General features: G+C 39.9%; 1 protein-coding gene across 1 annotated transcript; it reads right to left on the bottom strand.

Annotated features, from left to right (window-relative positions):
* Positions 1 to 18400: 18400 nt before the first annotated feature.
* sost (sclerostin) lies at positions 18401 to 24026 on the bottom strand. The gene is made up of 2 exons (XM_063892462.1): positions 23049 to 24026; positions 18401 to 20287 (listed from the first exon to the last, which is right to left on the bottom strand). Exons 1-2 carry the CDS (start codon positions 23302 to 23304, stop codon positions 19881 to 19883), a joined length of 663 nt encoding a protein of 220 aa, XP_063748532.1. The 5' UTR covers positions 23305 to 24026; the 3' UTR covers positions 18401 to 19880.
* Positions 24027 to 24497: the final 471 nt, after the last annotated feature.

Here is a 24497-nt window from a genome sequence, read left to right as displayed (position 1 = left end):
AATAAAATGTACAACTCACAGTTTATCTGAAAGCTGGAGAAAGGACGTTATCCCCTCGAAGAACGTTGAAGTCTTGTGTTTGTCCATCAATGGGCCCTGAACAATCCAACATCTTCATCCCAGGACCCAAGCAGCTTTCCTGGTCACTGCAAGGTCTGTCTGTCCGCTTTAAAGCGCTGTGTCCAAGCTCCCACTCTCTGTGGTTTACTTGTCTATTAACGTTAGTAACACTAGCTAACTTTAATAGGCTAACTAGTTGACACAAGCCTTAATTTGCACTCTAGCTTTGCAGTTGACAACCTTCTTGCTAGTTTAGCTGCTAAGCTAAGGTAAAAATACACACACGCACCTACTTCCAGCCAATTTATTTGACATTAGGTGGAGATAATGAGCGTGATTGCGTCTTTCTGCTTCTTCTTCCACACTACTGTTTATTTGGACAACTTCCAACCTGCAGCCCAGTGGCCCGTTTTTCTCTCCTGACTCCATTGATTCCTGTGTCTCCCTGCCATATTTGCTTCTTTTCCTCACCTGCAAACAATCACGACAAGTGCATCGGATTAACCAGTCACACACTGACCAATAGGAAAGGATTAAAAACTGAGATTAGAAAGATACAATATTGTATGTATTCGATTTGTACTGAATTTTAAATAACCTATTTAGTTTAGCATATTCCAATTCAAGTATTTGAAATACTAAATAATATTTTAAATATGCTTAAAATAAACAACTTAAGAGGGAAGAAATATCTTGGAAAACAAATGCCAAAGTCAAGATAGATGATAAATATAGAATAGGAAAAAATACAATAAAGATATGAATAAGATAGCTGACTATACAAATACTAGAACAAAAAGGCCTACATATACCTGTTATATAATGAGGGAAAAATATTAATCGGGATGTAGAAAAGTTCACAAATCCCACACGCTGCACTGGTTAATACTACAGGGTATAAATTATCTGTTACAATTAATAGTCAAAGACCAAAATATTGGCAAAGTTGATGCATATGTATATTAAAAAAAAGGGTACAATGTTTTTTCACCTCAGACTAGTGGTTACATACTTGCTAATGTCCTGTAATAGCATCATGTCATCACAGAGTTTATGCTAAGCCACATACATCAAGACAAACACCCTCAGGACTCAGCTGCAACAGAGCTACACATGTAAAGAAAAATCATATTGAACTAATTATTGACTCATGCATGCACACAAAAAATGGCACTATGCTTTCTAAAAACATTGATTACAAATGAAAGAGTATTGTGTTTTGTATTGGCAATACTTCTCAAATCCTTTTCTCTTCCGGTCTGCTCTTTCAAAATCTGGCTGATATACTGAGTGTCAGACAAGCCGTGATCTCTGGTCTTTACAGACAGCAAGTGGCAGTAAAACACACTCCCCATATGTAACCCACCTCCTGCACTAATGAAGACCATAAACCAGACTGTTTGACAAGCAGCGAACACAGCTGAGAGCGCAGGCCTTTTTAATCGGGCCTCTGGAGGGAGACCCACACCTTCGGGGAGAGTAACCCGGGACACGCCGACATACATCAGGCACGACAGGGAGGCCCCAGGCCCCATGCATGGCTTGAACAGGGACCTTCCCTGAGGTCCTCGCATGCACAGGTGCATGATGGAGTCACAGGGATAGAGGTCAGGCTTCACTGACTGTGCAGGATTGAAAAAAGTTTTCGGAACTTTCATTTTTTTCCTTCTGAGTCAGGTTGTGGAAGTCAAAAGAATGATGTCATCCGCCATTGTGATTGGTGACTGGAGCTGTTAACATGGTCGTGGACGTTATATTTTTTTGTAATTTTAGTCTGTTTGTATTTTAGGTTTCTCTTAGTGTTATTAAAGTAACACTAATATTCCTTGTTAGCAGTATTTGCTTTCAAATGGATCTAGATGCCAGCTGTAATATATTAATACTCTTTGTAAATGTCATCTTAGCAAGTATTTTTATTATTCGGTTGTGTCATTTTCTGTTTTATGACTCTTTTGTTTAATTGCTATGATACTGAACTGAAGTTTACTACCAAAACAAGGCATTGCAGATGATTTCAGACCAGACCAGAACCTGCTATTATCCTTCTTTAAACAAACTAATTTCATTTGATATGTTCCGGCCTCTATTAAACCGTTAGTACCTGAGTTCCTTTTTCACATTTTACGTCAAAACATTGTATAAACTAGACTCAAGATGTGGGACAGTTTCAGAATTAAAGTACGTTCTGCTATTATAGAAGATTAATCAATTTCATATGGTGAAAGAAATCATTTAGGCAAAAGAGTTCCATTGGAAAGAAAGCAACAGATGCTGAAGTACTCCAAGAAAGAGCCTGCCAACCGAGGGTTTAGCAGAATGATTCCCCGGCCGTTTTTTTTTTCCCCCTGAACTTGCAAGGAAAATAAAAATCTCCCCTTGGCTGCAGATTAAGCGTAGATGGAGGGGGGTCAACCTTGCTGATGCCTTTTCATCATAATTTATACTCCATCTGCTGGCTCAATCAGCACCTCAGAGACACCCCGCTCTATTTGTCCACAGAACCATTATTCCTAATGGATATTGCAGCACCTTTCGATGACCACCGTTAAAACACGTTGCAAAATTAATTCGACCCATCCTATGTTTCTCCTGCTTTGCTCTTGACTCTGTAGATACAAGAGGAGTCAGATAGCACTTTGTTGCTCAAGATGTGTAGTGATAGTGGTTCCAAAAGGAAGACATTAACATTCTAAACGTTTTTCTTTCTCCCTCTGGTGATCTCAGGTTACGACACAACAGCCAATATGGATGGCGTTCTGTTGTTACTCACAGGAGGACGCATGTTTTTAATGGCGCAAACATCAGTGCAGCATTCTGCCCCCACCCCCCTTCCCCTTACTTGTTGAACTTGTAACATGAAGTCAAATGTTTGCTGTAAATGGCAGATAGTTTTGGCTGAACAAACTTGTGTATTTTCTCAACTAGATTTATGGTTTTGTACATTTCAGGGCACTGCGTAATGCAGAAATGTGCAATTACAGCTAAATTTGTTAAATTCGGTCCTTTGGGTGCTTGTGATTTAGCAGAAATATGCCTCAGGGCAATGAAATCTCTCAGAAAATATTTGGATTGCAGTTGGCTTGAAAGCAAAATATCCTTCCAACAGAGCAGAATAATACACACAAATGCAGACCAGGCTCTAGAATATCTGGTATGCCTTTTCTTACAGTATAATTAGATATCTGTATACGACATGTTTAATTGACTGATACATCATTATTTGGGTATTTAAGATAGAATAAATAATAATTAAAACTGAAAACAGAAGTGCACATGATTGTTTACGCAGCCACAAAATAATAAATCAGTGTCAAAAGTAGATACAGAGTATTTACAATATCATCCATACCCTTCTCACATTATAAACATTTATGGACAAGCCACACAGTCCAGATAATAAATAAACTTTAGTAAAGCAAATACACAAGTTTATTCATGTAGGCTCGAACAGATGTGTGCGCAAACAACACACACACACACACACGTATACGTACATTGTATCAGTATTATATGGACAGTCATTAATTATCAGCACAACCATTGTCGCTAACAGTTACGTTAGCTGACTGAAGCTAACATTTTTGCTAATACACAATTCACAGTAACAGTATCTTTTTGCCTTTTGTTGCTGTTTTAATACTGTTTTTAAACTATATGTTGGTTACAATACTATTAAATTTACCACCTTTTCGAATCGGAATCTTCTTGAAACCAATTGTAATTTCTAATGTAGACATAATGTTGATCTTGGAATAGGTAACTGTTGTTTATCATATTTTATTACAATTTGTTATCAATACAATTCATTTTGTTCAATATCTATTGTTAACTGTTTTACAATTGCTTTCATTAAAAACCCCTTGAAAGGCTGACATTAAGAATAATATTGGATAGCACACATTTGCACATTTCCAACATTTCTAAACTTTTCTTTCTCGGAACATCATCATTATGGGTTATGGCCATTAGCAGCTCTCTCATACTCCAGAACCCAGGAGCACTTTTGGTTTTTAGCATTGCTGGAAAAGCTGTGACTTGTTAGCTGTTAACATTCTGAGGAGGTCTTTACAGACTCAGGGGGACTTTTGTGTTTTTGAGTGTTCGGTCTGTTTCCTAACAAACCTTTACAACCTGAGACCAACTGGCTCATACAGACATAGGCCATGCCAGCGCCTCTATAAGAGCGCGCGTGTGTGTGTGTGTGTGTGTGTGTGTGTGTGTGTGTGTGTGTGTGTGTGTGTGTGTGTGTGTGTGTGTGTGTGTGTGTGTGTGTGTGTGTGTGTGTGTGTGTGTGTGTGTGTGTGTGTGGACAAGAGTTTATCTGGTGTTTGGAAGGTCATAAAACGCAAGTTATTTGTCTTTATCGCAGCCCTCCTGTTTTTAACTTGGTGGTGAAAGAGTCATAATTTATCTATTGTGCGGCTGCAATATACAAAGAGAACACTGAGTCCACATTAGGTGATCAAATGCCAGGTGATCAAAAAGCCTTCCAATCTAATTTTTAAGAACGAACAAATATATGAAAGAGGAATATTTCTTTATAATGTCATCACTTGCCTCAGTATTTCCAAAACTGTAGGAGGAATAGACACACAATTTTTCTTTCACAAGTTAAATGAGGAGATTGATACCACTCATGACGTGTGTGGTAGCTACCTATAAAGCTACAGTGAGCAGCTAGTAAATTTAGCTAAGCTTAGCAGTTGCCAGGTGGAAACTCATGTAAACCAATGGCCTTGAAAAAAAAAAAATAGTATTCTGCATTTAGATGTAGGTTGTGTTGTAATAACAGGGGATCTATTTTGAGACCTATTCATCTCTCTTTTAGCAGCATACTCTGTGACTGTACCATCATCAGAGTGTAGGTTAACTGAAGTTTGCTTTCCTCTTTGATCCTTCACCCCTCCACTCACACACATGTGCGGGTCCTCTCTATAGTTGTTGTCAGATGTGACATCCGATACTGCATACAGCCCGACTTCGCTAATGACTAAACATGGCGTCTTGCACTAAGCCCCTCCATGGCTGTGGAACATCTTACTGAGTGACGTGATGGAGCCTCAGCTTAAAGACGAGACGAGATGGAGGAGAAGGAGAAGGGAATCCATTTAGGGGCTTTTTGACTGGCCGACTTTGAGGAACAGGAGGCACCTGCACAGAGTCATGAGACAACCTGACAGGGGCCCCAATGGAGACTTATGGGTGCTGTCACCGGTCCAGGGCCGTGTCCTTTACTGTCACATCGCAGAAGGAGCCAAGAAAGAGATTGGGATTGCTTTATAATCAGGTAGTCTATCCCAAAGACAGACACACTCCCTCACAGAGCAGGCAGTGTCTCTTTATCCTTTCGGGCTCAGAGAAAAAAGGGAATCTAATGGAAGAAAGTTTAATAATACAGAACAGGATAGAAGATAGAAACATTGATAAATTAAGGAGTTAGTAAAAGAGTCATCACTTGGATGATTTGACATCTTACCTTCTTGGAATGGGCTCCAGAGCATGTGGACGGATAAAATAGATTAGAACTCTTCTGTAATCACACTATTAATTATTAAAATGATTGTAAAACCCTATTAAAGGTTTAATGTACTTACATCACAAACTACAGATGACTTGCTATTATTTCCTTTGTTTTAAAAATGAGAACAACTTGTTTATAAGAAATATATATATATATATACTTTTTTTTTTTTTTTAACTTTTTGGTTGTTTTTGAAACTCCTCATTAACAACTATTTTGCCACTTAGGACTGTATACCTTATTATTTATTATATGTTTATCTTTCTTTTATTACTAAATTAATATTTTTGATTAGTTTCATAAAGACAAACACTTTGGGCGGCAGTGGCTCAGTAAGTAGGGACTTGGTCTTGGGACCGAAGGGTCGCCGGTTCACGTCCCGATCGGACCAAAAAAAAAATAATATGGAGTGAGCTGGTAGCTGGAGAGGTGCCAGTTCTCCTCCTAGGCCACTGCCGAGGTGCCCTTGAGCAAGGCACCTAACCACTATCTGCTCCCTTGGCGCTGGGTACCTGGCTGCCTCTCTGCTCTGCCACCTCTCCTCTGCATGTGGTTGTGTATGCATGTATTTCCTCTGTGTTTGTGCATGTATATCCTCTGTGTGTTTAATGTGTGTCAACACAACAGAGTAGAGAAAGCAATTTCCCTGTAAGGGATTAATAAAGTATGTCTTCTTCTTCTTCTTCTTCTTTCTTCTTCTTCTTCTTCTTCTTCTTCTTCTTCTTCTTCTTCTTCTTCTTCTTCTTCTTCTTCTTCTTCTTTCTTCTTTATTTGTATCAGTGAAATTATTAATGCTTTTTTCTTCTGCTTATTTTTCTACTTGTTTTTACAGTTTATTACTTTGTAAACAAACATATTGGAACATTTGCCTGCTGCCCTTCTGAGAAATGGCTGCAGAACATCTGGATGAATTGATCTATTGAAAACTAAAACAATTACAGATGCAGAGTTGGAATATTGTTAAACCCTCCATTTATGACTTGTTAAAATTCCATTTTAAGTTTTAAATCTTTGCCAAAGGCTAAACTAATATGTATATACATGTCCTTTTTATCACCCAATAATAATGATTTTACCTGTAGACTTTAGTTATAACTAAAATGAATGACCTCAGTTGTTTATTAGGTATAGTAATGACTTATTAATATTCATAACTGCAGACTTGATGGCTTGTTAGCAAAGAGAGACACATAAATCAGAGGCATCATAAACACTTTTTTTAACAACTTTTTAATTTTTCTGAAAAGAAATTTGAATAGTTCCTGTTATGTCCTCCAAAAACATTTCACTTCACTTAATTTATGACTCAAATCAAGAGAGATTTTAGAAAGACACATGAAAACTATTTGAGATAAACACGGGTGTAAATCTGAACTATACAACTTCATATCCTGTTGCTTAGGAGTAAACTAACCATGATAGTAAAAGTTCAAAGACGCAGCAGTTGTTTGATGAATAAAACACAGTTAACGTAGTCTATTCATCAATCAAGCATCTGCTTCTGCCCGGTGGTGCGGTCAGAAGGAATCCCGGGCATGTGGAGTGTGGTTTTAAGGAGTGCTGGAAGCAGCCACCTCTTCAGTCTTACTCAAAAACACAATGCTGTTGACTCCCTCAATGATCTAACTTCACTCTTTGGGATGGCTGTGTGAAACCCATGGAGACATGGAGAGTCTCCTTTAATTAATCGGGGCGAGGTGAGATCAAACGACCGTCACCACTCCCATGACTGGGTGGGAAAAATACTCAAGCTGGGGAATTTTTTTAAAGATTTTTCAATGGAAATGTTGCTTATGATTGTGTTTTTCATTACATTTTTTAATGAAGTGATAAGTGATGATCAAACACACATATTTGGGTCATAACCTAATAAACACAGGGATTTATTAGTCCAGATGCATGCATTAAAAAACCTTGGGAATCTACAGGCAGTCTGTCAATTTCAACACCTGCGTTGCACTCCCACATAAAAAGCACCTCGTTTCTCTCCCGAGGGTGACCTAAGGGCATGTAAGACGCTATCGCATGCCCTCGGACTCCCACTGCAGGTTGATCTCCCAAATGTCACGTGTGTTTATCAAGAGTTTAATGTCGTCATGGATTCTCAGGACTTTGAGATGACTTCATTACCATCAAGATGAATAATGAAAAGCCCCAAAGTAGTCATAGAACCAATGATTATGTAATGCGTTTGAGTTTATTAGATGGATGGTGTTTCCTGGATTCTTGTAAATGTCATTCCGCATTGTATTGCTGTCATTTGCTTTTGGGCTGCAATTTACCTTTTTTCCGATGAATTCAGCACATGATTATTTTCTCTTGGACTACAACATTTCTAAAAACACTGAAAGATTTCCATCCAAATTACTCAAAGTCCAAGGCATTTATTTAAATGTCTCTTGTCAGTCCAATACCTAAAGATATTCATTTTAACGTGACATAAACAAGAGGAAACATCTACATTTTTGGGAGGCTGACAACAGCATTTCTGTCAAAGAAATTACTTTAGGGATTAACTAAATAGTTGGCAATTGTTTTTCTATCAATCGACTCATGAATTAGTCAAATGATGTTACAGCTCTATTTTGCATTTGTGTACAATAACGTAATTTAACATTTGAATTCATTTTATTTTGAGCATCAAAGTCATGTCAATTCTTAAATAACCCTTGAAATAACTTTATATAAATAAAATTATGATTAAAAGATCCAATAATTGCCATATATAAATGAATTCTGTAAAGTACCCTGTATATGAATAGTTATTTCAGTTACTGTGAACAATTTAAAACCGCATTGACTTTTACGGCATCCCGCATACATCCTACATTAACACCCGTGTGACTCTCTGTAAGACTGAAGATGTATGTGCCTTCATTTCTCCTATATCAGCAGACTTATATGCCCGAGTTGTGCACTAAAACTTTAAATGAAAAACCTGTTGACATGTCCACGGGGATGAGAGCAGAGCTCGTGGGCCTGCAGCTCTCTCTTCGGCTCAGCTGGCCCGATAGCTAACGGGCTGCCATGAGGTGTTTAATGGCAGCGTGAAGTTCCCAAAGGGGGACGGCTGCTGGGAACATGGATGAATCTGCCCCCCCTCTCGCTCCCTCCTGCTCTACAAACACAGCTTCAGCCCAGTGATGGATGAAACAGGCCGGAGACTACCTCGCCTTATTTATGGGAGCAGAAAGCGCTCTCCCCGTCTGTCCGCACACAGCGCAGTGAATGCATTTATATGGTGGGGGAAAAAAAAGACATCTGACATTGAAATGAACTACACGCTTGTAACAGTTCTTTTGGAGATGGGAAGTGATTGCACTTTGTAATATGAACATTCCAGAGGTGGAAGTGAGGCAGACCACCAGAAGTATTGTGAGCTAGTCTGCTGATTCAATCATGTTCATCATCTTCCCTGTGTTGCTGATTCTGAAGCCCCGGAAGGGTTTTTGAACAGCAAAGTGGCACTTAGTGGGCTGATGTAGAGAAAGGGTCAGTGCAATGGTTAAGAGCTTTCATTTAAAAAACAATACGTGCATTTCCATTCACTTTTTTAGTAGGAGCGAACAAGTTTGAAGAAATCCTAAGGTATTGCAAAACAATTTCAGCCCTTGGCTGCAATACAAAAGTTGGTGAATCAAAAATGACAACATGTACTATACTGATTTTTCGGCTGCAAAATGGGCACCACTTTAGTTTTCAATAGATGAAACAACTTCTAATAATCATATAATGGCAGTGATTGGAAACAAGTATTAATTCACCTTTTCTTTTGTCAATTTTCTCGAAACTTTGTAAACTAATTCTACATTTATGTGCTGCCACCTTAATTCATCTGGACACAACAGAAAATATAATAGCAAGAATATGTAGTTCTAGATGTTTAGTGAGATAATGACTACAGGCAATGTCAGTAACTATGTGAACTACTGTAGCCTCCTAGCTACGTGCTAGAGCTTGTAGTCACAGGAGTTCACTAAGCTTATTTTTATTTTCTCTATGATGTACACATAGCACTTTGTTCTTGTGATCAAACATTTAAAAAATAATTGAATAAAGAGTTATTGAACAGGGGGTTATAGCTCACCTTATTAACTTGCTAACTGTTATCTCACTAACAGGAAAACAATTCTACACAATTTGTTGTTATTTGTACCATTGACACACAAAGGTGATTCAATAAAAATAAAAAGAAGTGGAAGAAAGCTGCCATGAAAGCTTCTTCCATTTTGGACCCTCTTTTCTTTAAGCTTAAATATCAGCACCGTCTAGACAGGTTGCTATTAGTCAAGGGCAGTGATCTGTGTGCCACAGTTCATTGTTTAATGACTTCAATCCGCTGATCACAGCCAATCCATTAGGGGAAATTGATTTCATAAGAAATATCCATTGTTTAAATGATGGGAATGGACTTTTCTTGGGTAGGTTTTCCATCAAATTTTAAATGCAGGGATTTTCTCCACTTCAGCCACAAGCACGTTTGTGAGATCAGGCACCAATGGCAGGCTTGCAGTTTGCATTCCAGTTCATCCCAAAGGTGCTGGTTAGGGATTCTGTGCAATTTCACCATTATCAGGAAAGACCCTTTCCCAAACAGTTTCCACAAATTTAAAAGCTACTTATTACATCTTATTTTGTGTGCTAGCTTTAAGATTCCACTCAATTTCTTACTAAGAGTCACAAGCAGAGAAGTGTCCACATACTTATGAGAATTGTATGTATGGGTGGCTTGCTGATCCTGGGTGGGCTGCTGGTGCCTCAAATTGTGACCTGAGCATTTCAGATCTGGAGTCTGGTCACAAAGCCTGATGGGGGTCTGGATTGTATGCAGGCTTTACAAGAGGGTCCGCGTTTTAAAGGCTACATTTACAAGTGGCTCTCCACTCCTGCAATCTCTCTCAGACAAAAACAAGTTTTGTTTTCAACATTGTAGGGTACAAGATGACATAACACTTAAAGTTTATCAAATTGTAAAATGTTCTTTCCTGTTTTCTTCTCTTCCAGTTTCAGTTCGATGAGTGTTTTATCGCCGTCCAGTCTGAGTCTGAGACACACATCATTTATACTGCGGAGATTGGAGGGAAAACACAGCGTCTGCGCTGGGTGATTAACTGTTAACACAACAGCAATCAGGTTTTATTTACTGTATGCATTTCAGAATGTGCTTTGTTCTTGCCAAGTTGCTGCAAAATGTGATCGATCATGTCATAAAAAACTCATCTCCATTGATGTAGCCATTTCTCAAGAAGGTGTTTGGCCTTGCTGTTTGGCACTAGTTTTTTGTTTGGCACAGAGCGGTGTCAAAATGTCCCTCTAAATAATAAATTAGGGGTTTGCAGTTTTTTTCATTTTTTTTTTTACATTTGGTGATGGAGGCTCTATACACAGAAGCTTGGGATGGTTTTGTAATGCATTTAATTATCTGTATTCTTCTCGGCCACTTGTCCGCAAAAGGGCCCGGAGGCATCTGCTGGGTGAATTAACTCTCTCCTAGACTATTCCTCTTCAGCGGGGTAGAAAACATACTCTGTGCACCGTGTTTTTTTCCATATTTGCTGACTAAGGCACTGCGATAATGACATGAAACCAACCATGGCCTCTTCGAGCAACAGTGAAATCCAGGCATGCGAATTAGGCTGAACAAAACCAGGGGAGTGGAGAAAGAAATTGTCGCTCTCAGTCATTTGTTAGAGTGGTAGCAGCTCATCATATTGGATGTTGTCAAAGGCTGTGAGTTATGTATCATCAGTGTTATTATTTTTTAGAAGTCCTGTCCCAGGCATTTACTGATCTTGGTGAGAATTTGGAGATGTTTGAAATGGAAAAGTTTCTCTGCAGATGCTAGACTGTGACTCATAAAAAGAGACACTTTCTCATAGATATATTTTATGAACAATTTGCAAGAGCTGTCATAACGATAATATTGCCCGCACCCTAGTATCAGACTACTCTGCTCTCACACCACACATTATCCTGAGAAAACAATTTGATGCAATAACGCTTTTGGTAGTCATGTCTGGCCTTCGGTTCTGCTGTTTGTTAAGCAGAATGAGGCCTGATATGCAGAAAATTATATTTTCTCTAAAAGAAATACAAAGTTTCTAAGAAAAATATTACTTTGCTATGGTACAAGGGTTAAAGTAACCTCCCAGAATCATCTGATTTAAAGAAAAATAATCTGATAAAAAGACATTATTTTGGACCACAAACTACGTACTTTCAGGGACCTTCTTTGCAAATTGGGTCAAGACTGAGACACGTAAAGTTCCAGAGGCTCTTTGACATCTGATAAGGCCTGTAGAGCTGAATTGATCCCGATCTTAAACTCTCCTAAGCTGGGGAGATTGAGGAGATATCTGCCTTGGCTTGTCCTGGGTCGTGCACCCACGACCACATGGATAGGAAGCAATTTTCTCTGCACTTGGAGCTGATTGCGCTGAGCTGGTCCAAAGGGGTCAGAATAACGCAGAAAAAAGAGAAGAAACTGATGCCTGATTAATCAGCAACGGGCCTCAAGAATAAAACAGCTTCCATGTCGGGAGAAATTGGTATTTCCTGGCCTTTTATACCTGTGTGAAAGATGCAGCAGTTGTTATGCTACGTTGTACCCTAAAATAACCTCATCAGCTGAGAGACTATGACATAAACAACTAAACAAGCACAAAGGCACCGGCCTGTCTGTGGAAGTAGCCATGAACCCTTAGGGGAAGAAACTCGGGTTTGTTGTTCTTGGAAGGAGAATACATCACTGTTTACTTCTCAATCCGGCAACATTCTATTTTGCAATGCCAGTGAATTTAGCGTAGTTTTTTTAAAGATACTCGAAATACGGTATTCTCCTCAAGGGGGGATACAGCCACTAGCTAAGGGGAGCTGCAGCCCAGTGGTGATGTAATACCACAGAAATCAATTCAATTCAAAAAGAGATGCTCGGCTTGCTCATGTCCACAGAGCGTTACATTAATACGATCAGCATCATTGTGGTTAGAAATGATGACATCAAGAAAATTGGTTTGAATCTCCCTCTGCGTTTCTTGCTGTGTGGATTTAAAATGCCAAGGGAGGTTTGAGTTAGAGACTGACTACTGCCCGTCGTAAATCTGTTTCTCATGGGCTGCATAATCCCCAACTTGCCATGTCTACCACCCACACAAATACTTCGCTCCCGTTTAAACATCATCCACAGCAGATTTAATTGTTGCTGTGCGCTCCTAAAGAAAAGGCAAGATTTTACAATCTCCCTTCTCATTTTTTTTGTATTCCTTATTGAAAACATGCTCGTGCTCAAGTGCTTTGGCTGTTTTATGTGACTGTTTGAGTTTCTGCCATATATAATTTGCGGCTGAAACCAAAAAAAATCACTCTGTCCATTACTCAATAAATGGATCTAGTTTGCTTGAACAACATCTGGAGGTGACATGGCCGCTGATAGGAACTTCTGAATGCCACAGAATAAAATGGACATATTTTGAACATGATGACAAGCAGCAAATTATGGTACTTTCGAAAGCCATTTTGCGCCCCACCCTGGGAGGAAGTGCTGGGTGTCTTTGGAAAAGGACCAGTTGACAGTGAGGACCAAAGTGAGTCAGCTCATTGCATATGGATTTTAGCAAACTGATGGCATATGTGCATGGATGTCAGAGCAAAATGGGAATTTGTCGTAATTGCTAAAAGTTCTTGAACATGCCGTCAGGGGTTTTGTACTAGACTCACATTTTAAACTAGCTTATTGCTTGAGAGTGATCATCTTATTTATTTTTTGTTTATTTAATCAGATAAAAGTCCCATTGTTTGAGACCGAACCAAAAACCTGCGGCCTTCTGCAGCTTTCAGCCATTTCCTTCTATGTGGCTACGAGGGAGTGCGGCCGTCTTATAACCAGAAGATTGTGTCAACATTGCAGTCAACGTGTATGCTTGCGCAAGATGCTTAACACTGAGTTGCTCCTGATGGCCAACGCTGTGTGAGGGTGTGTAAATGTTAGCTTCCCTAGAGCAAGTGGTACTGCTCTGCATGAATGACGTGTGAATGGGGGAATAACTTGTAGTATGTGAAGTGCTTTTATGGGTTGAAAAGACCTGATAAAGGGCAATATAATTAGAGTCCATTTACCTTTTCACCAGTGTGATGGATACGTTTCTATAATTACCAGCTGCAAACAAATATCTTGCCCAGTGTTCCCCATCTCTACAGCGTGATTGGCGGACAAAACTTCCGATACAAGCCAAGAGGAAATCTGATTCATAATGGATCATTTCTTGAGAACGTCAATTACAGTGGGATATTGTTATTGTCAAATACCTGCTGGATGTGTTTGATGGTATACTAAGATGTTGGCAACAAATAAATAAAATAAATCACCGCACCTTTCACATTAAATTAAATCAGATTATTTTTACTCATAATGTCCTATTTGGAAAACTAATTTGCTGTATAGTTCTGCAACATTCATTAAAACAAACATAAATGTCAATATTCCAAATAGTTTAAATTCTTGTGTCTGTAGAAACAGTATATAGGAGTTATTACGCTTCTGAGGTGCAATGCAATCTCTCATTCTTATGTTTGTCTAAAACACTTACATATTTTCTACAGATTTAACCTCAATCTTCACAAAATGGCATCCACAGCAGCGCCTACTGTTACAAAGTTTAACCTTATGTTTAACAAAGTTGAACACAAGATTTATTTGAAGCTACTGAGAAAACTTGTTTGGTATTTTCTATGAAATGTACCAAAACTTTAACAATTCTCAAACTCTTACAGCTGTTACCTGTACTTTATTTTCTGCTGTTTTACAGACAATTCGACAATTTCAATATCAAGGGGGCAACATGCAATAAAGGCTCTAATCTGTTGTTATAAATGTAAATGCTTTTTTAAATTAAGTTTTTTAACTCACTTGTGCTTTTTTAAAGCTCGATTTGCAGTTATGTAAATGACATAAAAGTTTACAACTACTCAAACTAAAACAGACGTTTTAATTGCTTGTGTGTGTGGAGGAACTGACCTTGCTTGTGTCAGCTTTTCTTGAGTTGTCAGATACATTGACCTCAAGATAATTATCCATTGACAGGCTGTATAAACTCTCGATACTGCACGTGTGAGATCGCCCTTTTTATGCCCTCTCGGTCGGCCGCACACAAAATAACATACTTCAGAGAGCGAAGAACATAAACCAATCCATCTTCATCTCTTTCAAGGAATATTTGGAAAATTGACCATGAACTTTTGCAGTACAACCTAAAATACACAAGCAAAAGACAGGTTTGTTTATGCCAAGACTGAAGAATCCTTTATGTATGTGCGAGATAAAAAAGTCCATCAGGTGATGATTAAGCACAAAAAGAAAGCATTCTGCCTCCAAAACGTTGGGGCTTGCTGTGGTTGTTTACAATTGTTGACAGCTCTGTTTCCTGTCCTCTGCACCTCCAGTTGGCCTGAGCACATATGGTTGGCCTTCATCGCTACATGCCTGGCCTCGGCTGAGAGACCGAGGCTTACATGGCTCAGTGGAAGTTCCTGACCCACGTGGTGCTACTGTCCATCTCTGGAAAAGGGTCATCTACTTCCACAACTTTCTAATGACGCACAAAGACAGTCATTGGTTGGTTTAGATTTGCCAAGAGTAGCGAATAAATCTCTTACTAAGACGCAGTGTGATGCCGAAGTAAACATAGGAAGACTTATTTGATCAATCTTGACCCCTTTCCCAGTTGAGAATTACACTCTCAGGAAACCCTATACACCTTCCAAAGCCGGCAGCATTTGAAGAACACAGCGTTTTTTGAACTTTTTCCGCGTTCCTCATTCCTCTTAGGTCGCCAGACATCTCTTCTGGTTTCCATTTGTTTTAAGCTATTAGCGCTCATGACCTGATAAGGGAGTGGTTGGAGGAGCGCAAACATCCGTCTCCGACTACATCCGTCATCGTCCACATGTGTTTGACTTATAATAATGATAATATCCGCTCCTGGAAAAGTTTGACTCAAAGGCCTGGAGGTGAAACTACCGCTGTGTAGACGCGTTTATGTCATCTTTGACGAAGGTTTGAAAATGGTGTGTGCTGGTTAGTTCAGTAAATATATTCCATCTTAATAAACGTCTTGGACAACTTGCAGCATTGTTCAGCAATTTTACCGGTTATACGCAACGGAGCAGAAACATAACACTTTGAAGATTTTTATAGGAGTTGATTTTTGGCAGAAAGTGCCTCACATGCTATGAATGTCACCTCAAGTCGGTTTCCACTCGTGTTTTTTTGCAGTCAACAGAAGAGACTCGCATGCTTTTGTGAGACGGATCCCACTGGTGAAAACCCACATAAGTCAAGGAGCTCTTTATTTGCAAATGATATACTGTCTTAAATTTGACTGTCTCTTCTGCATTTGGCAGAGCATCAGTTAGGGCTGTGTTGACAGTGTCTAAGACATTAAAGTGGCTGCCTTTTAGACAATTTTCTGGCTGTGCACAGGACAATAAAGCTTGCTCTGCACAAAGCTGAAATGAGATATTTTACTGTGCCATTATGTGAATTCAAAGGGGGAAACTTGTATTTGTGAACAGGCAGCAGAGTTAGATTGGAGACGTGGCAAGGTGTAAATTCTCAATGCAGTGGAACAGGAAAGAGTTTTGTTAGGAAACAGTGATTATCTTTAGGAATTGTCAGTGTAAAGGTAAGGTTAAAAAAGTGTGACTTTTTTTAACTGCTTTATATACTGTGGGGTAGTTTAATCTACAGAAATGTATCATTTTGTATAAGACCATAATGTTTATATCCTCTGTGTCCTGTAAGGACTACATTCAGCTTAGTGATGATTCATTTTCCAGCTGATCCATGAGGGTTTTTTAAATAGTTTATTTAGCTCAAGATGTTGGGAGGATTTGGTTCACAGAACAGGAAGGGTCTGAGAGATATGCAGAGAAACTAAGGATCTCGGACAAATAGTATTAGCAAGAATGGAAGTCCTCAAGTAAATGTACTTACTGACATTTACACACTAATTCAACCGGATTAGTTATATTTGTATTCTTCTATGGGGCAATCATTTTATTTCTTACCCCTCCATCCAGAGATCATTTATTCTGCTCAGAATGTCAGCTCTATAAATATTCTTTATAGAAGCCATGAGTCAAATAGGCTCTGTTTGTGAACTCTTGCCGATGTGTGTACCTAATCCTGTCCTGTTTCTTACCCTTGTAACAGAGCAGGAATCCTCTGGGACTTCTGCACCTGGTATTCTAAACACTGTCGATGACACTTACATGGGGCTTGAGCATAGCGTTGTAGACCTTTGTGGGAATAGATCATACGACTTCTCGTGCAACTCCCCAGGTCTGTGAGGGTCACCGGTGGGTCACTGTGTGTGCAAACAGTAACACGGGGCAGATGCTTTGTTAGCGTCGATATATTAAAAAGGTACAGTTAATTCATTGAAGTATGCGTTTCCTGACTTTCTTGGGAACCTTTTAGTAGCCGGAGTAAAATCATGGCATGTCTGTTCTCCCTTGGAATACAGGGCTATAAAATGACATAATGAGTGCACATTATGGATGATGTAGTGAAATTGAATATCTACTGTTCGACATTGGCACGACAAAAGACGGGCTCGCAGCCACAGTTGCCACAGTGATTTTCTGTGTTGTGTTTACGCTCAGTTTATTTGGCGCTCTATGGGAGCTCTTGTGCTTGTAATTAAAAATAACATTTGCATATAAAAGTCAGCATAAACACCTCATTTAAGTGTGGTACGTTTTTCTGTGCCTGGATTCACTCCAGTTTGAGTGAAGACCAAAGTTGGTTGGGCTGTTGGCAAGTGAACTCTAAATATTACAAGCATCCACAAAGATGGATACGTTCTGAACTCTCAAACTCGCAGTGAATAGGGCCAGAAGCTGTGAGGGAGGAGAGGAATGGTGTTGAGTGATGACTGTGGCTGATATCCACCCTCATAAACAAAGAAATGGAGATGGCAAGAGAAAAGATTCTTCTTCTTCTGCAAAGCTGTGCAGACACTTTAAACAATGGCAAATCTTAACTTGTTATAGCCTAAATTTCTTTGCACGGATAGAGATTTCCCAGATAAACAAAGTTACACTTTACTTTAAGCATTATTTAGAATAAAACACACTGTATAAGCAATCAATACTTTCAAAATTACACCAGTAGGAAGCAAATATAAAGGACATTTTGTGAGTATTAATATATAGTACTTGCCTACAGTTATAGCTTCTCAGATGAAAGCATATTGCACTTCATTAAAACAGCTTTAACTTTATGTTTACACCAACCTCCACTTGGGCATTTGGGGAAAATAGTACTAAGAACTAAATAAGTAAAAGCAGCAATACCATATAGATATTGCCGTACAAGTACAATTATTTGTATTTTAAATATATATAAAATACAAATCATTTTACATAAAGCTAAAACAATGTTTATTCTATCACTGGATCCTAATTATTGAAACAATTATGTGTTCAACAGCTGGTGAAAGTGGAGCTTGTTTTATTACTCTTTACTATGCTTTTGTACTTTTTAAAATTGTATTTTATCCAAGCTAGATCTATAATAATACATAATTTATTGGTGGATTATATTTCGTGTCCGACCCTGCAAAGTAACTAAAACTGTCAAAATAAAACATGCAGCCATTTTTTGTTGAAGTAGAAGTAAAGTAGCATAAATTAAAACACTTTAAAACGTTAAACTTTAAAGTACCTCCAATACACTTATATCTGCTTACAACCACATAGTAGTGTGTTATAACTAGTGGGTTGGGGATTCAGATTTGAAAAATAACAAATAAGCCAGCATTTTCAAATATATCTTCCTTTACTTTATTCATGTTCTGTACAGTATTTCATTTCCAAAGTCTCTATCATACTATATGACAATAATGGCTATCATTTACTACAAAAGGTTGCATAAATAATTTAAATGGGAAATAAAAAATAAATATGCAGTTCATTCTTTGTAACAGTCTTTCTTTAGTGTCGGTAGAAGCCACCCCCAACCTCCCCACCCTCCCCGCCCTCCCCACTGCAGCGGACCACACAGGTATGATATGTACAATCACAGCTCTCCACGAACCCCTTCCAGTTGCTATTCCAAAACATACAATCGGGAAAAGAAGCAAACATTGTCAGTACAGTTAAGACAACCATACAAAAATCAGGAAGCAATAGAAGCGGAATGACAATATGTGGAAACATCGGGAATATTCTTCATGGAGTACAGTCCCATTGCTGAGGAAGGAGGTTGTGACAGACCAGGGTCACATCTTTATCAGAATTATTGTTCTCATTATGTTATTTTTATTCCTATCTTTCCTGTTGGTGCTATTTACAGTATGGGAGCAGACACAAATGGATGGATTTTGCCTGCGGATGCTTGATCGCTGCTCTATTTGGCCCGTTACAAAAGAATTCCGGTGTGTGTGGGCGTGCTGGAGAAGAGCTCTGCCCTTAGGTAACAACGCAACCATGCTCCACTTTCTGATGCCTCCTACACACACACATGTGCACTTTTTTTCTGTGTGTGTTTCCAGCAAACAGGAACTGGCTGGAGGAAATGGCTTTTTATGACTTGAAACAACACAGGAATAGGCTCATTTAGTGATTAAGGAGTCACAGGAATGCCCCTGTGGTGTCAAAACTGCTTCATTTCTCTGTCTCTCCTCACTCTGTATCTAGCTGTGGAGAAGGTGACTGACAGGCCTGGAAGAGTGCTGTGGGGCTGTCCCGATGAGTGAGGCCTTTAGTGAGCTGCCCGCACCGCCGCACAGAAACCTGTCAACATCGGAGCCCCAAAGAGCTGCCTCCATCTCCTCCACACACACACACGCACAGCCAAAAAGGAGATGGATTACAACCACTTTGGGGCGAGGATACACCTTTTCAGCTTTAAAAAACATTGCTCTGCATCCGCTGGATGTTTGTACAGATGGTCTGGAAGCCTTCGGGAGGACTTCTCATTAAATGAAATCTGTTCGAGTGCAGGACACAAACTGAAAGAGGTTTGAGCTGTTGGGGTGATTAGATACTTTTTATCCAACACGGTGCTACATCTGTGGCAAGCCCCCTGGCACTGACTCACTTTGTCATGCAAATAAGCAGCTGAGTTCACAAATACGCCGAACAAATTAAGACTGATGACTTAAAAAAACAGCCAAAAAATTAGCTTATAAATTCGCTCTTTGATATTTCTCCAAGCCTAGTTGAAGGAGACGTTGTTTGGTGGTGTGTTGTGTAACGTGTGTGTGTGCTTTGGTGTTTGTCCTTTGGAAGAGGAGCATCAGTACGAGTTTCCCATCACTGTTGGCGTGTTGTTCTTGCTCCGGACTTGAGAGACACGGCTGTGCTTTTTGTTGCGTTTCGGCACCTCTTTGGCCTCTGATTGGTTGTGGTGGGGCCGGAAGCGCTTGCACTTGCAGGAGGTGACCACGCGGATTTTGTAAGTCCGAGTGTTGCCATTGGGACAGTGCAGCTGCACCCTCCTAGTCCTGGAGTTGGCCGGGATGCAGCGGTAGTCCGTGGCGCTGCCCCTCCACCATTTCCCACGGCCGATGGAGTTGGGCATGAGGTGCGCGGGCATGCACTGGCCCGAACACACCAGCTCCTTCACAGGCTTGGCACTGCGGCAAGATCCGTCCGTAATGTAACGGGTGGAGCGCAACTCCCTGCAGCTCAGCTCTGCGGCACCTGGGATGGAAAAGCAGAATATCACAGTTACACTTGTGGCTTCAGCCCAAAACACAGACTTTGAAGTTCTGCACACTGGAACGGACATTTTGCAGGTTAACCGCCCTAATGCTGCAGCTTTGTCCGACTCCAATATGTGCTAATATATCTCCGATTCTGTCAACATTAGGTCACCCGTTCTGCTTTGTATAAGTCAAACGGCAGTTCAATCCTGACATTTTATGAGACACAAAAGTGCAGCCGAAAAATGCACTTTGATATATCCAACTTAATGTAACAACTTGTACATTTAAGGAAAAGATTTGAGAGATCATATCAGGGTTTCCTAAATTTAGTCATGGTCCGATCATTAGCCGATGACGGGTCTTGACAAGGAGATCCAGCTGGCAGCAATCAGCTGATAGCATATCCAGACCAGAGGCCATTAAACAGCTCAATCAAACTTAATGTAGGTTTGGGCTGGAAGGAAAAGCTGGCATACAGCGTTGGCCCTCAGGAAATGTATGTGGTGATGGAAGAGTAAATAGCTGTCTGGTTATTTTAAAGTAAGTGTACGGTTTTGGACGAACTGGACATCTGCCAGACTGATTTGAGAAAACACACTCCCGCCTGTAATCCTATGTTTCAGTTGCAGCCTTTTAACAGCCGTGTGCATGAGTTATTGTCCTGCAAGTTTTAGTTTTTTACAAGCAGTGTGTATAGAAGGGGCAGAGGGACTGTCGGTTTAGAAATGATACACTCCGAGAGGGATCTGTTTTCCTCTGTGGCTTTCTTTGCAAAAAAAAAAGGGCTGAACAAAGGATTTATGTGAGGTGACTCTTTTTTTTCCTCTGCACGAGAACCTGATCTGATGTTATTCTGTTGCCGCCACTGAAGGGACCACAGTAGTATACAATGACTACACTGGGCAGTAGTTTGCACCAATTACCGACGTATCCCAGAAAGTCAGGTTGTCTTGTTTGGTCTCTCTGTGCCTTTTCCTTACATTTCCATTTCTACTCTCCACTGTAAGCCTGAAAAAAATCATTTCTAATGATGGTGGCACACTGGACTACTGTACAGTTGCGTGCACTGTTGCTCTCCCTCGGCCATAAGAGAGCAGCCCTGGGAGAGGAGTTTAGGGAGGCCAGGCAATGATCCAAAGTCCCTGCTGTGACCCCACAGGGACCATGAGCAGGACGTCCTGGTACAAAAATTTGAATTTCTGTCTCTCTTGACTGAACCACAACACATATGGTGCGTATCCAGATGAAAACAAGGGGATGTGGTTTTCCAACTATATTTTGGAGACTAGAGGTTTATTTTGTGGATTGGTGGTAATCGTTTGGGCCCGCTTTTAGACGATAAGACTTCTTCAGTCATTTTTAAGCTATTTATATACTGAATTTACAAATACATTTTGTGATTCTGCAATGAATATTTGCGAAATAAACTTTATGAAATCAAATAATTGATTAGTTACGAGTACGATCGTTAGCCGTCTGAGATTTTCTGTAGTTAAGGACAGCCCAATCATATCCTAAGACAAAACCATATGATAACTTGCTAATTCCGCTTTTGTCAGCAAATCATCTTCTCCTCCAGTGTCCGTGGTTAAATCTGAGAGAACCATTGCACCACCCATCTTGAATGCATGAGCGTGAGATTATTCTACATGCACCGCTCGATCGGAACATACAACCTTTACTGGCCACAGGTGGGAATCATTCTCAAAAGGCAGTGTTGCGTTTAAAAAGCAATTTCTCAATACACCCCCCCCCCCCCCCCAAAAAAAAAAACAAAGAAAAATGACATCCCCTGAAAGACAAACTGCAGGGTTTTGGGAGACATGTTGTTGCAATCAAATGGTAAGTAGAGCTTGACTAATAGTATAAAGAGAGAAGGAAACAACCTGGAAGACAATGTGAAAACGTAGCCCTGATGTCTCTCTGAATGCTCCACTTGAGTTTGTGTAGGGGAAGAAACCACAAGAATGTGTCTGTGCCGCTCAGCACCCTCAGACTCTGGCAGTGGATTAAGCAAGAAAACACTTCCCACACAGGAGAGCTGCTCATAATCAGGGAGGCAGTGTGAGGATGAAGTGAAATGGAAAGACGGGTTGTCTTTGTGCCTTTTTTTTAAGTCAGATCTACTGATTACGACAGTTTAGAATTACATATCCAAGATTACATTTAAACAACAGAGAAGTCAAAACTGTTCAAGTCTAATTAAAACATTTATTTATTTCCAACAGAACCAATAAAATAAAGTTAAATTAATATTACAGTTTTTAGACATAAAATGCTGCTTCTCTAAAATTCTTTGTAAGGTCAAAGGGACAGTCTGAGTGCACAATTTTAAACAAAGAGATAATACACTATTTAACTTAAAAAACTAAACATTTTTAACATGTATTAAAAAATGGTATAATAAGTGTAATACTAGTGTACTAGTATTAACTAATTATAAAAGGGTAGTTTGTCTCGACTGTCCGTATATTAAATAAGATATTATAATGCTGTCGCCCCCCTTGAATACATGTATTCTCATTAATGCTGCGGATTGAACTGACGTTTTAAAAATACATTATTTGTATGCATTTTTATGTTAATTCACTCACCTTTACGCACCATGCCTTGAATAAAACCTGATATAAAAATTACCTTTTTAAGGTTGACGTGGAAAAAGACATTTAAATCGTTATTTAATTTATTTCTAAATACCTCACACCTGCCACCTGTAAGAGTTTTTACCATGATCATAGAGTGAACGTAGTACTTACTGTAGGTGACAGTGTTCGCGCTCCTCCCGCCGCTCTTCGCCCTGTTATTCAGGGTGTTGCTGTTGTTGTTGTTGTTATTGTTGCTGTTGGCCGTCTGTAATATCGTCTCGTGAGGAGTCCGACTGTTTTCTCTATACTCCGGTAAAATCTCCGTCCCATCGTTCTTTAGTACCTTCCATCCCTTCACGGTGGTGCAGCATCCCTGCAACAGCAGCAGCGCGAAGCTGGAGACGAGGAGGGCCACAGACACCTGCATGCTGGAGGCTCGGCGGCAAAAGTGAAGAAGTACGAGGAGGACAAAAAAAATGGCACGCACGAGAAAGAGCGAGATGATGCCCTCTCGGATACGTCGGTCAGTTCCTCTCTCAATGCACGAAGCGCACGCGGTATTTAAGCCTTCGCGAGTTCTCGTCAAGATGACAATTAAGCCTTACACGGAGTGGGAGGGGCTGAACCTGGAGGGACACTCATTGAAAAACTATGAGGAGAGGGAAGAAGATGAGGGGATAAAATAAGGGAGAGAGGAGATAAAATGATAAAGTGAAATAGAGTAGGAGAGGAATGGAGGAGAAACAGATGGGAGAAGTGAGGAAGAGGAAAGAAAGTGGAAAAAGAGAAGAAACTATGGAATAATGAGGAGAGGAGAGGAGAGGAGGGGCTGGGAGAGGTGGAGGAAATAGAGGGCAAAAGTGAGGAGAGGAGGGTGAAACAACGGAGGGAGAAGAATAGAGTACGAAAAAGAGAGTGATAAGGTGAGATGAGAAGAAAAAAGGAGAGATGGAAAGTAGAGGGGGAAAGCAGAGATGATAGAAAACAGAGAGGAAAATGAGCAATGAGTAAAAGAGGTGAGGACATTAGAAAGGATAAAACAAGAGAAAGGTAAGAGGTCAGACTAGAACAAAAAGAGAACAGAGAACAGAGAAAATTAAACAGAAGTTTATAAAGCAGAAGAAAAAGAGAAGGGAGAAAAGGAGCACACTTGTATCATAGTTTTGTCCGAGGCAGCGGATGTGCATCTCACTGTGTTCTTGTTGTTGTTGGACTTAAGTTTACAAAGCATTTTCTCCCCCTCCTCCTTAATGATTTCCGGAGCATTACGTGTTTGAAAAGCATTTAGGGCGGTTGTGAGGTGGTTTATTTTGGACTGCTGTCTCATGCGCCTCACACTCCCCCTGCATCCTGCTCTGTTCCTGATACAGGGCTGTACACGAGTGAATCATTTATTCCTCGCGTTAATTACCCATCATTACAGCTCTCTGCAGAGACATCAAACCATAATGAAATGTTCAATATCAAAAGGCTTAACTTTTCAGATCTTTATCAGCTTGTAAATCCGTGTTAAATTAGTGTCATGTATATTGTACACATTTATCTATGTATGTCATTTACATCAAACATTGTATCTGGTTTGAATAATACGGAGTGAGGACTGCATGTACACTCTTCTCA

Source organism: Eleginops maclovinus, chromosome 10 (genome assembly GCF_036324505.1).
Source record: "Eleginops maclovinus isolate JMC-PN-2008 ecotype Puerto Natales chromosome 10, JC_Emac_rtc_rv5, whole genome shotgun sequence".
Classification (NCBI taxonomy): Eukaryota; Metazoa; Chordata; class Actinopteri; order Perciformes; family Eleginopidae; genus Eleginops; species Eleginops maclovinus.
The sequence above is the reverse complement of the archived record's forward strand: the minus strand, read 5'-3'. Positions and strand labels throughout refer to the sequence as shown.